The 14,467-nt window shown below is 50.0% G+C and overlaps 1 protein-coding gene across 1 annotated transcript in view; it reads right to left on the bottom strand.

The window, feature by feature from the left end:
* The window catches only part of FANCC (FA complementation group C), a 228,114-nt gene that overhangs the window by 4,831 nt on the left and 208,816 nt on the right, over window positions 1–14,467 (bottom strand). Inside the window, exons 11-13 of the mRNA XM_040988870.1 lie at window positions 13,237–13,324; window positions 11,776–11,857; window positions 9,727–9,901 (exon numbers count right to left, since the gene is read on the bottom strand). Of these exons, the coding sequence (XP_040844804.1) occupies window positions 9,727–9,901; window positions 11,776–11,857; window positions 13,237–13,324 (345 nt within the window). The remainder of the gene's footprint in view (window positions 1–9,726; window positions 9,902–11,775; window positions 11,858–13,236; window positions 13,325–14,467) is intronic.

The following is a 14,467-nucleotide window of genomic DNA, read 5'->3' as shown; positions in this document are numbered from 1 at the left end:
GCCAGGGCTTGGGCCGCTAAGCTTTCACATCCATCTCCTCCTCCATGCCTCCGGCTTCCCCTCGTCCCCAGTATTCCCAGGGACTTGGTCCTTGCCTTTTTTGGAAGGCCTTTTGATATTTCTCTTTTTCCTATTTTGTCCCAGACTGACTTTCCCTCAAATGCCTTCTAAGTGCGTAAGCTTTGACTCGACATGCCAATAACTAACGCACTCAAAGTTTTCAGAACAAAGAGAAGCTTTCTCTTAAAGTACTTTTTTTAGCTTCCATTATAAAAATTTCTGTGCTTACTATGGAAAATTCAAAAAGAAAAAAAATATTTCAGTGATTTATAACTATCCATTGTAGAGAACTAGGTTTATATATTTCTTGCCCCCCCTTTTTTTTTTACTTCATAAAAGCATCTTCTATAATATTCAAAGACTTGATAAATGAAGCCATGCCTCTGTAATCAGGTCCAAAGGGAACATGCTAGAACGAGAAAGTCAGGCACCTCACTAATTGTCTTTATACCTCAGGTGTGTGTGTGTGTGTTTAAGTAAATTTTTACTTTTCTTGCTTTTTGAAATGTCTTTATCTTATTTTAATTTTAGTTAGCTTAATTCAATGTGATTTGTAGACACAATTCTGAGAACATAATGAATTCCCCTTCGCCCCCCTCCCACTTTCCCTTCCTTCCTTGTCTTTTTTTTTTTTTTTAAAGATTTTGAGATAAAGTATTTTAAAGTTTACGTGACACTAAAAAGATGTAACACTCCTCCAAACGACTATAACAAGGCAAAGGCAGAAGGGCCTTGGTGCAGTGGGGAGACAGACAACAGCCATAAGCAGAATGAGCGGTTCATTCTCTATTCAACACATTTTAAAGTAATTAATCAGATCATCGAAACCATTGTATGATGGCTCAAAGGGCTAATTCTCTGCCTGCAAGCAAGTGGCAGATCCTTATGGGCACGAGCTCATGTCCTGGCTGCTCCACTTCCCTTCCAGCTCCCTGCTTGTGACCTGGGAGAGCAGTAGAGTATGCGCAAGGCCTTGGGCCCTGCACCCGCCTGGCTTTGGATCAGCTCGGCTCTGGCTGTTGTGGCCATGTGGGAAGTGAGCCAGCAGATGCATCTTACTGTGTCTCCGATCTGTAAATCTGCCATTCCAAAATAAAAATAAGTATATTTGAAAAAAAAAACTATAGTAGTACAATATTCTTAACCATTGAATTGGCAAAGTTGTATAAAGCTTTATTTACAGTAATATTGACAGGCATAGACTTTTAAAAATTTGTTTGCTTAAATATTAGCTCCCATGTGTAAGAATAAGCATTGTTTGTCTTTCTGGGCCCAGCATATTTCCTCAACATAATGTCCCCCAGTTGAGTCCATTCTGCTGCAAATGACAGAATTTCATCTTATATAATATTTCATTGAGTATATATGCCATGTTTCTTTGTCCATCCCTCCGATGGCGGACACCTTGGCTGCCGTGAACACGTAGTGCCAGGATTCTCCTGCTCGCTCTGTTCAGCTCTGGGCACAAGCGCGGCAGTGGAGCTGCCGATCATATGGGGCGTCTCTCACTCTGGAGGAAGTTCCCACGCTGTGTTCACAGTGGTTGGCAAGCCCACCAGCCGTGTGTAAGTGTGCCCCTTTCGCCACATCCTTGCTGCTGTTACACTCCGTGTTTCAGATTTTAGCCACTTTTAAAAGAGTGAGGTGATATCCCAGTCGGGTTTTCATTTGCATTTTTCTGAGAGCTAGTGAGGTTGAGCATTTTTTCATATATTTGTTGGCCATTTGTATTTCTTCTTTTGAGAACTCTTTTGAAGTCCTTTGCCGATTTCTCAGCTGGTTTGGTTGTTTTGTTGTTGTTGAGTTTCAAAAGTTGCTGATGTAGTTGCAATGCTAATCCTTTGTCAGGTATGTAGCATGCAAATATTTGTTCCCATTTTGTTGGATGTCTTCGCTGTATTGATCATCTTCTTTGTACAACAGCTTCTGGATTTGTTACAGCCCTGTTTAGCTTTGCTTTTGTTGTTTGTGTTTGGAGTGGGGAGCTATTGTCCAAGAAGTCGTTGCGTACATCAAGTCTTGGCGTGCTTCCCTTAGGTTTTCTTCCAGCAACTCACAGTTGCAGGTCTTAAATTCAGGTGTTTGATACATCTAATTGATTTTTTTTTTTAATATGGTGAGAAGTGTGTGCTTAAATTTTTCCCTTTACATCAATACATCCAGTTTTACCAGCACTGTTTGTTAAAAATATTATACTTATTCCACTGTATGGTTTGTGCACCTTTGCCATAACTCAGTTGGCTGTGTGTATGTAGGTGAGTTTCTGGGCTCTGCTCCACTGATGGAGCAGTTTCTATGCCAGCACCATGCTGTTTGAATTCCTGCAGCTCTGTAGTATGCGTTGAAGCCAGGGATTGTGACGCCTCCAGTTTGGTTTTCCTTGCTGGGAACTGCTTTGGCTTCTGGGCCTTTAGTGATTACCTAGGAACTTTAGGATTGTATTTTCTAATTCTATAAATAGTGTCATTTTAAAATATAGACCATTTAATCTGGAGAATGCTTTAGACAGCATAGACATTTTAATGATAGTTGATACACAAGCAAGGACATTTTTCATCAATGTTTGCATAATTTTCTTTGCAGACATACTTCCTTAATTCCTAAATGTTTGATTTGTCGGCCTGCACCAGGGGAGTCGCTCTGCCTTCTCAGTGCTGGCAGGGTGCAGCCCTCAACTGCACTGGGGTGGACTCATTTACTAGAGGATATTAAAACTGTCTTTCACATACAGTAGCGCTACTGATTAACAAAATCTGGATTTTTAAGTTGCAAAGTTATCTGAGCACTTAATTTTCATGTACATCTTTTATTGAATGCTTTGGTTCAAGAAAGAATTGTAAAGGATTTTTTTTTTTTTTAGATTTCAGTTCTTAACATAACTGTACCCTTCTCAGGGAAGAGCATGGCGAACGTGGCTGCAGTGGAGCTTAGTGGCACCCAGCTCCACCTGCAGAGGGCTGCCTTCTCAGTGAATGCACTTGGCTCTAGGACTCGAGTTCCCAAGTGCTCTGTGTGGGCTGCACTCTCCGCAGCATTGCACAGGAACCACCTCACTGAGGCTTGTCTGGTGACACTTCTGTGTTACAATGGATGAGACTTGTGTTTTTATATATGAGTGAGTGTAGTTAGTGTCATGGTAAAGCCTGTTCCATGTGTACACAAGGCACTACTTCTAAGTTAATGCATGTCGAGTCCTAATTTTTTACTTTATTAAAGCCTTCGATTTTTCTTTCAATTTTATGTAACTTAGTTCTGACTTGATATGAACATCTGTACACATCAGTAGATTAAGTATTACACATAATCATTTCTATTCAGCATTGATGCACTTGTTATTAGGTAAATAATAAAGCCATGTACAGAGGGGGTTTTTTGGTATGTTTATTTTGTAACCTGCAACTTTCCTGAATCGGATATCGATTGTAACAGCTTTCAGTGGAATGCTCATGTTTTCCCACGTACACTATCATGTCACCTGCAAACTTGGGGAATTTGACTTTCTCTCTTTCAATGCTGATGCCTTTTAAGATTTCTTTCCTCCCTTCACTGCTCTTGCTAAAACTTCCAGGGCTGTTTTGCCTGGGACTGGCCAAAGTCAACAGCCTTGTCCTGTTCAGATCTTGCTCCCGTTATTGGCTCTTAGTGTGTGGCATTCAGCCTGCCTTCTTTCGAGGAACGGTCCTTCTTTCCTCACCTGCGGGGTACTTTTATCATGACGAGATGGTGAATCTTGTCAAATACTTTCTCAGTCTTGATGATCAGCTGGAGTTGGTTCTTCGTGCATCTGGTTTGTGAAGTCTGTAACTTGCGAATGTTTGCCGCTCTTGCAGTTCTGGGGTGCTCCCCACGTGATCCTGACGTCTCATCTTTTCCCTGTGGTTTTAGAGCTGGATTGCTAGTACCTTGAGAATCTCTGCTTCGGTGTTGATGAGGGATCTGCAGCTTTCCTTTCACGTCCTGACTTTAGTTCTGGTATCAAAGCAACGCTGTCCTCATCAAGAGTTTGGCAGTTCCGCCCTGCCAAGTATTTTGCAGTGAAGAGTGTTTGAGTTCTTTTCCCTCCGAAGGTTTTGTAGAATGGAGTAACACAGTCATCGGGCCCTCACCTTTTCCTTGATGGAACATGTTGACTGCTTCCGGTCTCGGTCCTTGTCGGGTCTATTCAGGCTGTCTGTCTTCTTGATTTAATCCTGTTAGATTAGATGTAGGTTATGTGAATCCAGGAATTCATCCATTTCTGCCAGTCTTTCCAGTTTATTCCAATTCCCAATTTATTATGCTTTTGGTGTATCCCACAGGTTTCTATGTTTTCATTTTCATGTATTTTAAGAAACTTTTGGTTTCTTTTTCATTGCTTCAGTGATCCACTGACATTCAGTAGCATGTTATTTCATTCCAAGTATTGACGACTGTTCTATTCTTGTTGACTTCTAGTTTTATTCCTGTATGGTCTGAGAAGACACATACACTGTATGATTTCAGTCTCTGGATTTGCTGAGGCCTGATTTGTAGCCTGTCATGGGAGCTGGGAATGCTCCCCCTGGGCAGGATGTGCCGCCTCTGTAGCTGACGGGAGATGCCCTGTAAATGCCTGCTGGCTCCAACTGCTCAAGCGCTGGTTTCAACTGTGGTGCGTCTATTGATTTTTCTTTCTGGATAATCTGTCCACTGATGACAGGGGGGTGACTTCAACTCACCCACTATTCTAAGAGTCTGTCTCTCCCGTTAGGTCTGACAGTATTTGTTGTGTGTCTTAGTGGCCTTGAGTCAGGTGTATATATATTTATGACTTGTGTCTTCTTACTGAATTGAATATTTTATCAAAATATAATGTCTTTATCTCTTCCTGTAATTTTACTTTAAAGTCTGCTTTGCCTGACATGGTAACCTTACCTGCTCACTCTCGGTTTCCACATGCCTGGCATCGGTCTTTCCAGCTGTTCACTCGGAGTCTTTGTGAAGGGAGTCTCCTGCAGCAGCACAGTGGGCTTGTAGATGGTTATCCATTCAGCCACCATGAGTCGTTGGTGAATTTAATGCATTTACATTTCAAAATCATTGAGTTCCAAATCTGTCATTCCATAGACTTCCTTTAGTTCAGGTCTAACTCTGGAGGGCTGTTCTGCTCTTGCGCAGGCATCACGCTGCCTTGCGTCTTCAGGTCTCCCGTGTGCCCTCTGCTGCAGGCACTTGTTCCTCCTTTACGGGGCAGTTTTATGGGGAGTTCCTGCTTTGGCTGGCAGGCAGGGTGTCACCTGGCTTGTTGCTTTGGTCCCACGTGAGCCCAGGAGTGTCGTCTCTGATGTCTGTCAGTGACGCGGTGGTGCCGTCGCTGCAGTCTGTAAGGATGAAGTGTGGCTCTGATAGGAATCAGGGTTTCCTGTGTGTATTTGGTCCTCCGAGAGCTCAGTGTCAGTCTCCCTGGCAACTGTTGACAGTCGGTGCGTGATCTTCGTGCTGAGTGAGACAAGGGCGAGTGCCTGCTTGTCGCTATGCAAGCCTGCATGATGCCAGGCATATTGTGGCACCAATCGCCGTAGCTCTAGGTCTGTAGTAAGGGGAGATCCGTCCTCAGGTCCTGCTGGGAGAGTCCAACGGCTGCTATGGCTTACAACACCACAGCCCTAGTTCTGGGCCTGCAGAGCGACAACAAGGGCTTTTACTCGGAAGAGTCCGGAGCAGGATGCAGGCTGGTTCTTGCCTGTGCGCACCAGGTGGATTCCAGGGACACCGAGCACTTCAGAGGGAACTGTTACATTCCTGGTGCTGCAGGACAGAGGAGCGTTGCCCGGGTCTCCTAGGATGGGGCAGGTTTTCTCATGCGCTGCCTCTGGTGCCAGCCACAGAAACTAAGGCAGATTCTCGCTGCCCCCCCCCCCCCCCCCCCCCCGCTCATCCAGAGTGTGAGCGTAGCTCTGGGCTGCTGCCCCCAAGCCCTCACTGCTGGAAGGTGCAGGTGGTCTGGCCTCTGGCCTCCACACTGCCCTGGGTGTGACCATGATGCCGACAGGAGCCTTTCCGTACCGAGCACGCTGCTGTGCGGGTTGCAGATGGGAAATAACAGCAGGCACCTTCCCGCTCCCTGCCCGCAGTGCTCAGACCCCAGGCGGCTCTCCACACCGAGTGCAAGTGGGTGACTGTGGCAGGTGGAGTGGCCGATTGCGGCTTCCTGCAGAGCCTGCAGCTGAGCGCGCCATGTGGCTGGCTGCAGTGCTGTCCCTACTGTCCCACTGAATCTTCCTTGGTCAGTCAGACCTTGGAGATGCATTCCCTTCCCTTGTCCTTCAAAACATGTAGAGGTTTCTAGAGTTTATCCTAAAACTGACAGTGGTGCCTGTCCCTCGCCTCTTCATTATTTTATTAGCTTTTTTTATTCATTTATTTGAGAGGCAGAAAGACATAGTTATGTGTGTGTGTGTGTGTGTGAGAGCGAGCGAGTGCGCACACGAGAGCTCCTGTCCACTGGTTCACGCCCACGTGTCTGTAACAGCTAGGTTAGGCTGGGCCAAGGACAAGAGCTAGGAGTTTGACTTCAGGCCTCCCATGTGGGTGTCGGGGACCCCTGCTGAGTCCCTGAGTCTGCACTAGGAGCTGGGGTGGGCCTCAGTGCCTGTCCTCTGGCACGGGTGCACGGGTCCCGGCTGCTACATCAGACATTCCCCTTCTGTCTTTTCCGTGTGCTGAGAACAGACCACACACTGTGTTAGGGTGCTTCAGAAAGCTCGTGGTAAAATGAAATTACATGATTAGTTCACTGTGGCACCAAACAATTTGAGATCTATCGATGCAGTTTTTTCTTTCCTTTCTTAAAGATTTTTTTTTTTTTATTTGGAAGGCAGAGTTAGCAAAAGGAGAGACAGAGACCTTCTGTCCTATGGTTTACTCCTCAAATGGCCACAAGGGCCAGGGCTGGGCCAGTTTGAAACTGGGAGCCAGAAGCTTCTCCCAGGTCCCCCACATGGGTGCAGGGGCTTAAGCACTTGGTCCGTCTTCCAATTTCGCAGGCACATTAAGAGGAAGCTGGATTGGAAATGGAGCATCCGGGAGTTGAACTGATGCCCATGTAGGATGCTGGCAGCACAGGTGGAGGTTTAACCTACTATCCTATGGCATTGGCCCCCCATGAATAGCTTTTTCAAAGTGTGAATTTTCCACGAACTTCAAGACCCTCTTACACATTTGGCTCTTGAGATACTGTAAGCAGTTTACTGTTTTTTAGAACATGTTCTGCAACGACACTGTGTTCTCTGGGTGGACTACTGCTATTTCATGGTAGGATGTATGACAAGTTATCTTTACTATTGCAAGTTGAAGCCATTTCCCATTTCTGCAATGCATAAATAACGCTGACAAATATTCTAGTATGTGAATCTTTGCATGGATCTATCTTTCTTTAGGTTAATTCCTAGAAGTATGAACCCTTACCTAAGCCTTAAGGTCATACAAACAGGTTGTTTCTAGTGTTCGTCACAGTCCCGTTCCCCCAAAGGAGATGAACGGTGACTGGCAAAGAGGGAGGAGAGCTGAAGAGGGGACATCCTCCTGCAGCCCCGGGACAGATACGGCCTCCGTGCGACAAGCATGCGGAGGACGGCTGTCGCAGGGCACCGTGGGAGCTGAAGGGCTGGTTGTGTTCAGTGGCTCCGCTTACAGCAGGGTGCAGGTGGGCAGGCTGCAGCGGGTTGCTCAGGAACTGGTCCAGAACAGTTCCCAGGTCGTCAAGCCCCGCAGCAGGTCAGAGGACACATCTCCTGACTGCTAGGAGAGCCCCTGCCAGGACGCCGTGCACAGGGCTGTGCACGCTAGTGCTGCGGGGCAGACGTCCAGAGCAAGGGCTCCAGCATGAGGCAGATGGCTACTCGGCCAGAAGAGCCGAGAAGTCATGGACAGATGGCATCGAGCTGTTTGCAGCAGGCTAACCCATCTTTATCAGAGATGTCCATGTATTCTATAAGAAATACCATATAAGCGTTATATAAATAAACATGAGCTAATGAAGGACTTTCTAGAAACTAAATCTTACTTAGTGTGGACAATTAATATCTGTACTTCAAGAGTGAGTCCGTGTCATCTGTGTGATCAGCGTGGAATCTAACACATAACCACACCTCTGCTGTTGGCAAAGCAGTGTAAGATGCACACAGACTGGCTTTAGAAATCAGAAGGAGAAAACATGGAACAGGACTTGCCCTAATTGGTTCAATGTGATTTTTTAAAAAAGATTTATTTTTGTTGGAAAGTCAGATATACAGAGAGGAGGAGAGACAGAGAGGAAGATCTTCCATGCGATGATTCACTCCCCAGGTGACAGTGCAGCAGCCGATGCTATGCCGATCCGAAGCCAGGATCCAGGAACTTCTTCCCGGTCTCCCACACGGGTGCAGGGTCCAAAGGCTTTGGGCTGTCCTCTACTGCTTTCCCAGGCCACAAGCAGGGAGCTGAATGGGAAGTGGAGGTGCCGGGATTAGAACCGGTGTCCATATGGGATCCCGGCACGTTCAAGGTGAGGACTTTAGCCGCTAGGCCACGCCGCTAGGTCCGGTTCAATGTGATTTTTAAAGGAAAGAAACCAAATTTTCTTTTTAATCAAATCCTCAAACATATGTGGAGTATGATAAGGTCTAAGAAACGCCCTGTGGCCAGTGTTGTGGAGTAGCAGGTGCCATCTGATGCTGGCGTCCCATTCTGGGCACTGGTTTGTGTCCCAGCCTCAATTTCTGAACCAGCTCTCTGCTTATGGCCTTGGAAAAGGCAGTGGAAGATGGTCCGAGTGTTTGGGAGACTGGGCTGAGGCTCCTGGCTCCTGGCGCTGCCCAGCACTGGCCACGCGGCCACCTGGTGAGTGAACCCTCCTGTCTCTGGCGTTCCCTCCAGTTCTTTCAAATTAAAACATTTCTTTTTATATTAAATTTATTTTTTATCCTAAATAGATTATCACCAAATTTCAACTTGATTTTTTAAAGTTTTTTCTTTTTCTCTGCCATGCAAGCTTTTAAGCAAATGAAATATAAAGCAAGCAGAAGCACTGTCCATCCACACATAATGAAACCTGTTCCATTTCACTATTAAAAGCAGCAAAGCAGCAGTGAGAGTGAAGTTGTTTAAACCAGCAAATGAAGGTTTGCAAGGGAGAGCCGACACCTTCCCGGGACGGCTGGCTGTGCTGATCCACTACATCAGATGGTGAGCAGCCCCATCCTTGGTGCTAGGACTCAGGAAATGACCAAGTCCTTCACAGTGGCCAGTGCCATGTCTGCACCAAGCTGGCAATTTGAGCAGCTGCCAACTAGCCCAGGCAGGCAGACGCAGGGAGAGCCGGCCAGAGAGCCGGGCTGTGTGCTGGCCAGCACTCTGGAGGAGCTACCCATCCTGGAGTGCTGCTCATTGGGGGCAGATGACCCATGACAGAAGACCAGCACCTCCGCTCCTCGGGGCTTCCCAGGGGAACAGGGCTGCAGCCAGTGGTCTCCAGCTTGCTCTGTGGGGGCAGGGAACACTCCTAACTTGACAGCCCAACCCCATCCTGTGGACGCCGAGGGCGTCCGTGTGTCACCGTGAGTGCCAGAGCGTAGGAGTCTGAGGAGTCAGTGGAAGGCATGGTCTTCCCCCATCCCTCCCCACTGCAGCATGCAGCATTGAGGGCACACACAGGGCTCTGCCACTTACCATGGTCTGCGCTCTCTGCCGACTCCCATCTCGCGGACTATGGTAGAATGCCAGGAGCCACAGCAGGGCATCACGGGGCTCGGCGTCTGCTCTCAGCAGATGCTCAGCTGCCATGTCAGCCCATCCTCCGAAGTGGGTGAAGAGAAACCAGCTCTCAAACGGCCCTCGGGAAGCCCTGGAAGAGATCCACAGCACATGGCCGCCTCCCGCTGCTCCTGCTGGGTTCTTCGAGCAGCTTGACTGTGGTGAGCATCTGGCTTACATTGCATTTACCCTGAAGTACAGTCTTTGCGCACGCTGAAGTCCTGGGAACCTGTCCACGTGACACTGTGGACCCATCAGAGGCCACTGGGCCTCCCAGCTGGGCAGGCAGCTGCCCAGGCGGCTCCAGAGCCAGGGTGGGCATGGAGGGAGACTAGGGCAGGCATGGGGGGAGACCTGAGAGGGCTGCCAGCCTCGCCCTCAGGCGGAGGGTGCTCTTTCCTTTCTGGCAGTACACATGGTGCTGGGTGATACTTCAGCAGAATTAGAAATTATGCATGTGTTTGTATATGAAGCTACTTTAAGAAGTATGAAAAACGGAATGTAAAATTTTGGTAAAAAATCATTTCAAAAATACCCCTAAGTATGGATTTCAAAGATTTATTTAAAAGGCAATTATGGAGAGAGGGGGAGAAAGAGATCTTCCACCTGCTTGCTTACTCCCAAATGGCCCCAGTAGCCAGCACTGCCAGGCTGAAGCTAGACGCTTCTTCCAGGTCTTCAACCTGGTGCGTTAGCAAGGAGATGGATTGAAGTGCCGCAGCTGGGACTTGAACTGGCGTCCGCAGGGGATTGGCACAGCGCTGCCATTTGTCTCCTGCAGCACACACAGGTTTGTTCTACAAACTTTTGAAGACCCCATACGTGCATCTGAAACTGTCAACAAGGTAAACTCATTTTTCTAATTCCACTTTCCTTGAAGTTTCTGACGCCTCTAACCGTATGTATGTCAGTGCTGGAAGGGGAAAGCTTTTCGCCTCACAGTGGGAACAGGAAGTTGCAAGATGTGTCGCAGGGGTAGCACTGCTCAAGCTAAGTCCCGCCACTCCGGCCCCAGGGTAACAGGCGGGTGGGTGACAGCTCTCCTGCTGGACTAGAGCTCATGCCTGGGTCAGGAGTGTTCCACGTCCCTCCGCCCAGGCCGTGCAGTCACGAGCTCTTAGTACTGCCCTAACTGCCCACTGGACAGGGACTGAATCAAGGTTGTGGGATTTAGAACGACAGAGCAAGGGTGGGGCCTCCAGCACACCCCTCCCAGGAGGGCAGTGGGCCCACACAGCTGACGTTCCTGGCCATGGTGCAAGGAGGCGGTGTGAGGATGCCCGGGGCCGGGTAGGGGCTCTGCTGCTCCCTTCTGCACAGGATGAAGAATACTGGGCAGCCCTCCTTCGTTCAGTGTCTTCACAGACCCGGGGGCACCAGCATCCTCTGGCTAGAACCACACAGCGCTCAGGTGGACAGGCAACACAGCAGCTGTCTCAGCTGGCGGCTGATGCGGACCAGAGGCAGCCAGTCAGCTACACTCCAGCAGGAAGAACTTGTGGCTAAAAACTTAGCAAAGCCTAAATGCAAAGAGTAGGTAATAGCACAAGTAGGTAATTAATTGCTCTTGGAGTGGATTTTCGGACTCTGCTGAAATACCCGTGCAAAGGAGGGAATGAGCATGGCGCAGGCCTTCCTGCCGCTCCTTCCTGGGAGAGGCAGGGAGGTGGGCAGAGGCCCCGCAGCCTTGTCTGCCCTGCAGGACCAGGGCTGCCAGCAAGCCGACAGGGCTCTGGGGCCTGTGTCCTTTATTACCGTTGACCTGAACCCAGGCAACGCCGAGGCCAGACAAGCTCGTGGCGTTCACATGCGTGCCTGGCAGGTCACTCTGCCCACTCAAAGCCACAGCTGCTCGGTTTCTTCCCCAGGTGATGGGGCACAGCTGTGGGCAGGGGATGGCACCTGTCACCCCTGCTCGGGGGAAGCCGAGAGCAAGGTGAAGGGAGGAGCTGCAGGTTCGCTTACCCGTGAGTTCGGTCTTCAACCTCTTCCCTGAGCAGTTGGGAGCCACGCTCCAGCAGCTGGTGCCACCGTCCCACCAGGGCATCTGCAGGTGGAGAGAGAGGAGGGATGAGGCAGCCACCTGGGAGTTAGCTGCAGCTGAGACTGGCAGTTTGGGTCTGTGGGGCCCACGCGCTGTTTGCATCTGTCCCAGCAGGCTTCACTTGTAGGTTGTAGGCATCGTCTCTAAGTGGATTCTGCCATCGGAGATACCACAACGATGGCCCAGGGACACAGGGAGCAGCCCTCAGCCCATGCTGTCACGCAGTGTCTGCCTCCTCTGAAAGCACCCAGAGCCCGTCACCCGCAGCCTTGGCAGGTACTCTTCCTCTGTCTTTATTGGTGGTTTAGGCACACTCCTGGACATTGGGTCTCCTGTGCCCTCCACCACTTCATAGTGGGCACACGAGCTGCTCAAGGGTTGTCACTGGCTTCTCGGGGGCATGAATGCAGGACAGCAACACGAAGGAAGGGTAGGCAGACTGTCCTTGCCCACGCAGCACCCTCGTCTTGCTTGCAGGTGTCCAGACATACAGAATCACAGCCCGATCCCTTTCCTGGACTGGGCGAGCTTCTGCAGGCTGGCCCTGGGCACCCTGGTCTGCCCTGTACCCAGGAAGGGAGGGCCTGACTCTCCCTTCTGCTTACTGAAGTCTCCCTGTCATGTTCCCACAGGGACCACCACAACACCATCACTCAGCCCCCCGAGGCTGCCAGCACCCCCACATCTGGCGCTGGAGAAGAGGCTAGTGTCTGACAGTGACACTGAGCAGAGACCTTCATCTTCTAGCGGAAGTTACAGAGCTGGAGATGCTGAGCCACCTGCTTTCTCGGCATGAGCCTACTCATCACTCCAGCTGCGGAAGAAAGGAGGCCAGAGATGCTCTGGGGGCCGCAGCTGGCCATGCCGCTCGCCTGCACCCAGAGAAGGGGCCTGCCTCCCTGTGCAGGTGTCTTGAACGGGCACACAAGAGAGTGTGCTCAGAGTGGCCCCAGTGAGGTGGCCGTGGTCTCAGCCGGGCCACTGAATTCCTTAACTCGCTCTCACGGCCTGCTTTGGAGAAATTTCCCCTAACTTCTCTGAGCTGCTTCAACCATTCTTTTATCTGCCCTGCTCTAACAAGGTTGCACAAGGCAGAACGGATGAAAAAGAAAACCCATGTGCCATCTGACTTGGGGTGTGGCCGAGCGGGCATCTGGGGGGTTGGCAGGCCCCTGTTATGGGCAGCCCACTGGTCTGCGCCGCTGTCCTGTTTCCTCCCTGTTGCTAAGCGACTGCAGGTGGGGGCTCAAAGCACAGTCCGACTGGAATGTGAGGTGTCAGGTCCCAGGAAGTAGGCCCTCTCCCAACTAGCCTTCATTCACACTCTTCCCCAGAGGTCCCCGAAGCCCACCAGCCAAGCCCCGGCTCACCTCCGGCTTCACCTCCGGCCTCAGGTCTGGGCTGCCGCAACAGGAGGGGGACCAGGGCTGCGGGTGCGTACGGAAAGTAGCTCTTGAGAGGAAACTTGGGCTGCACAGGATGACAAATCCAAGACGGCAGGAATGTGAGACTCCCAAGGGAGACAGCAGGAATGTGAGACTCCCAAGGGAGACAGCAGGAATGTGGGAATCCCAAGGGAGACAGCAGGAATGTGGGAATCCCAAGGGAGACAGCAGGAATGTGGGAATCCCAAGGGAGACAGCAGGAAGGTGGGAATCCCAAGGGAGACAGCAGGAAGGTGGGAATCCCAAGGGAGACAGCAGGAATGTGAGACTCCCAAGGAATCAACGCAAAATCATGCCTCTCTCCCTTGGGAGTCTCACATTCCTGCTTTCTTTAGGGAAGACAGCAGGAATGTGAGACACCCAAGGAAGACAGCAGGAATGTGAGACACCGAAGGGAGATAGCAGGAATGAGGGAATTCCAGGGAAGACAGCAGGAATCTGGAAATCCCAAGAGAGACAGCAGGAATGTGAGACTCCGAAGGGAGACAGCAGGAATGTGGGAATCCCCAGGGAGACAGCAGGAATGTGAGAATCCCAAGGGAGAGAGCAGGAATGTGAGACTCCCAAGGGAGACAGCAAGAATGTGAGAATCCCGAGGGAGACAGCAAGATTGTGAGAATCCCCAGGGAGACAGCAGGAATGTGAGAATCCCAAGGGAGACAGCAGGAATGAGGGAATCTCAAGGGAGATGGCAGGAATGTGAGACTCCCAAGGGAGACAGCAGGAATGTGAGACTCCCAAGGAATCCACGCAAAATCATGCCTCTCTCCCTTGGGATTCTCACATTCCTGCTATTCCAAGGGAGACAGCAGGAATGTGAGAATCCCAAGGGAGACAGCAGGAATGTAAGACTCCCAAGGGTGACAGCAGGAATGTGGGAATCCCCAGGGAGACAGCAGGAATGTGAGACTCCCAAGGGAGACAGGAGGAATGTGAGACTCCCAAGGGAGTCAGCAGGAATGTGAGACCCCCAAAGGAGACAGCAGGAATGTGGGAATCCCAAGGAAGACAGCAGGAATGTGGGAATCCCAAGGGAGACAGCAGGAATGTGAGACTCCCAAGGGAGACAGCAGGAATGTGAGACTCCCAAGGAATCAATGCAAAACCATGATCTCTCCCTTGGGATTCTCACATTCCTGCTGTCTCCCTTGGGATTCTCACAGTCCTA

The sequence above is a fragment of the Ochotona curzoniae genome, unplaced genomic scaffold (assembly GCF_017591425.1).
Source record: "Ochotona curzoniae isolate NIBS_2020 unplaced genomic scaffold, NIBS_Ocur_1.0 contig_50, whole genome shotgun sequence".
In the NCBI taxonomy this organism is placed as follows: domain Eukaryota; kingdom Metazoa; phylum Chordata; class Mammalia; order Lagomorpha; family Ochotonidae; genus Ochotona; species Ochotona curzoniae.
The sequence above is the reverse complement of the archived record's forward strand: the minus strand, read 5'-3'. Positions and strand labels throughout refer to the sequence as shown.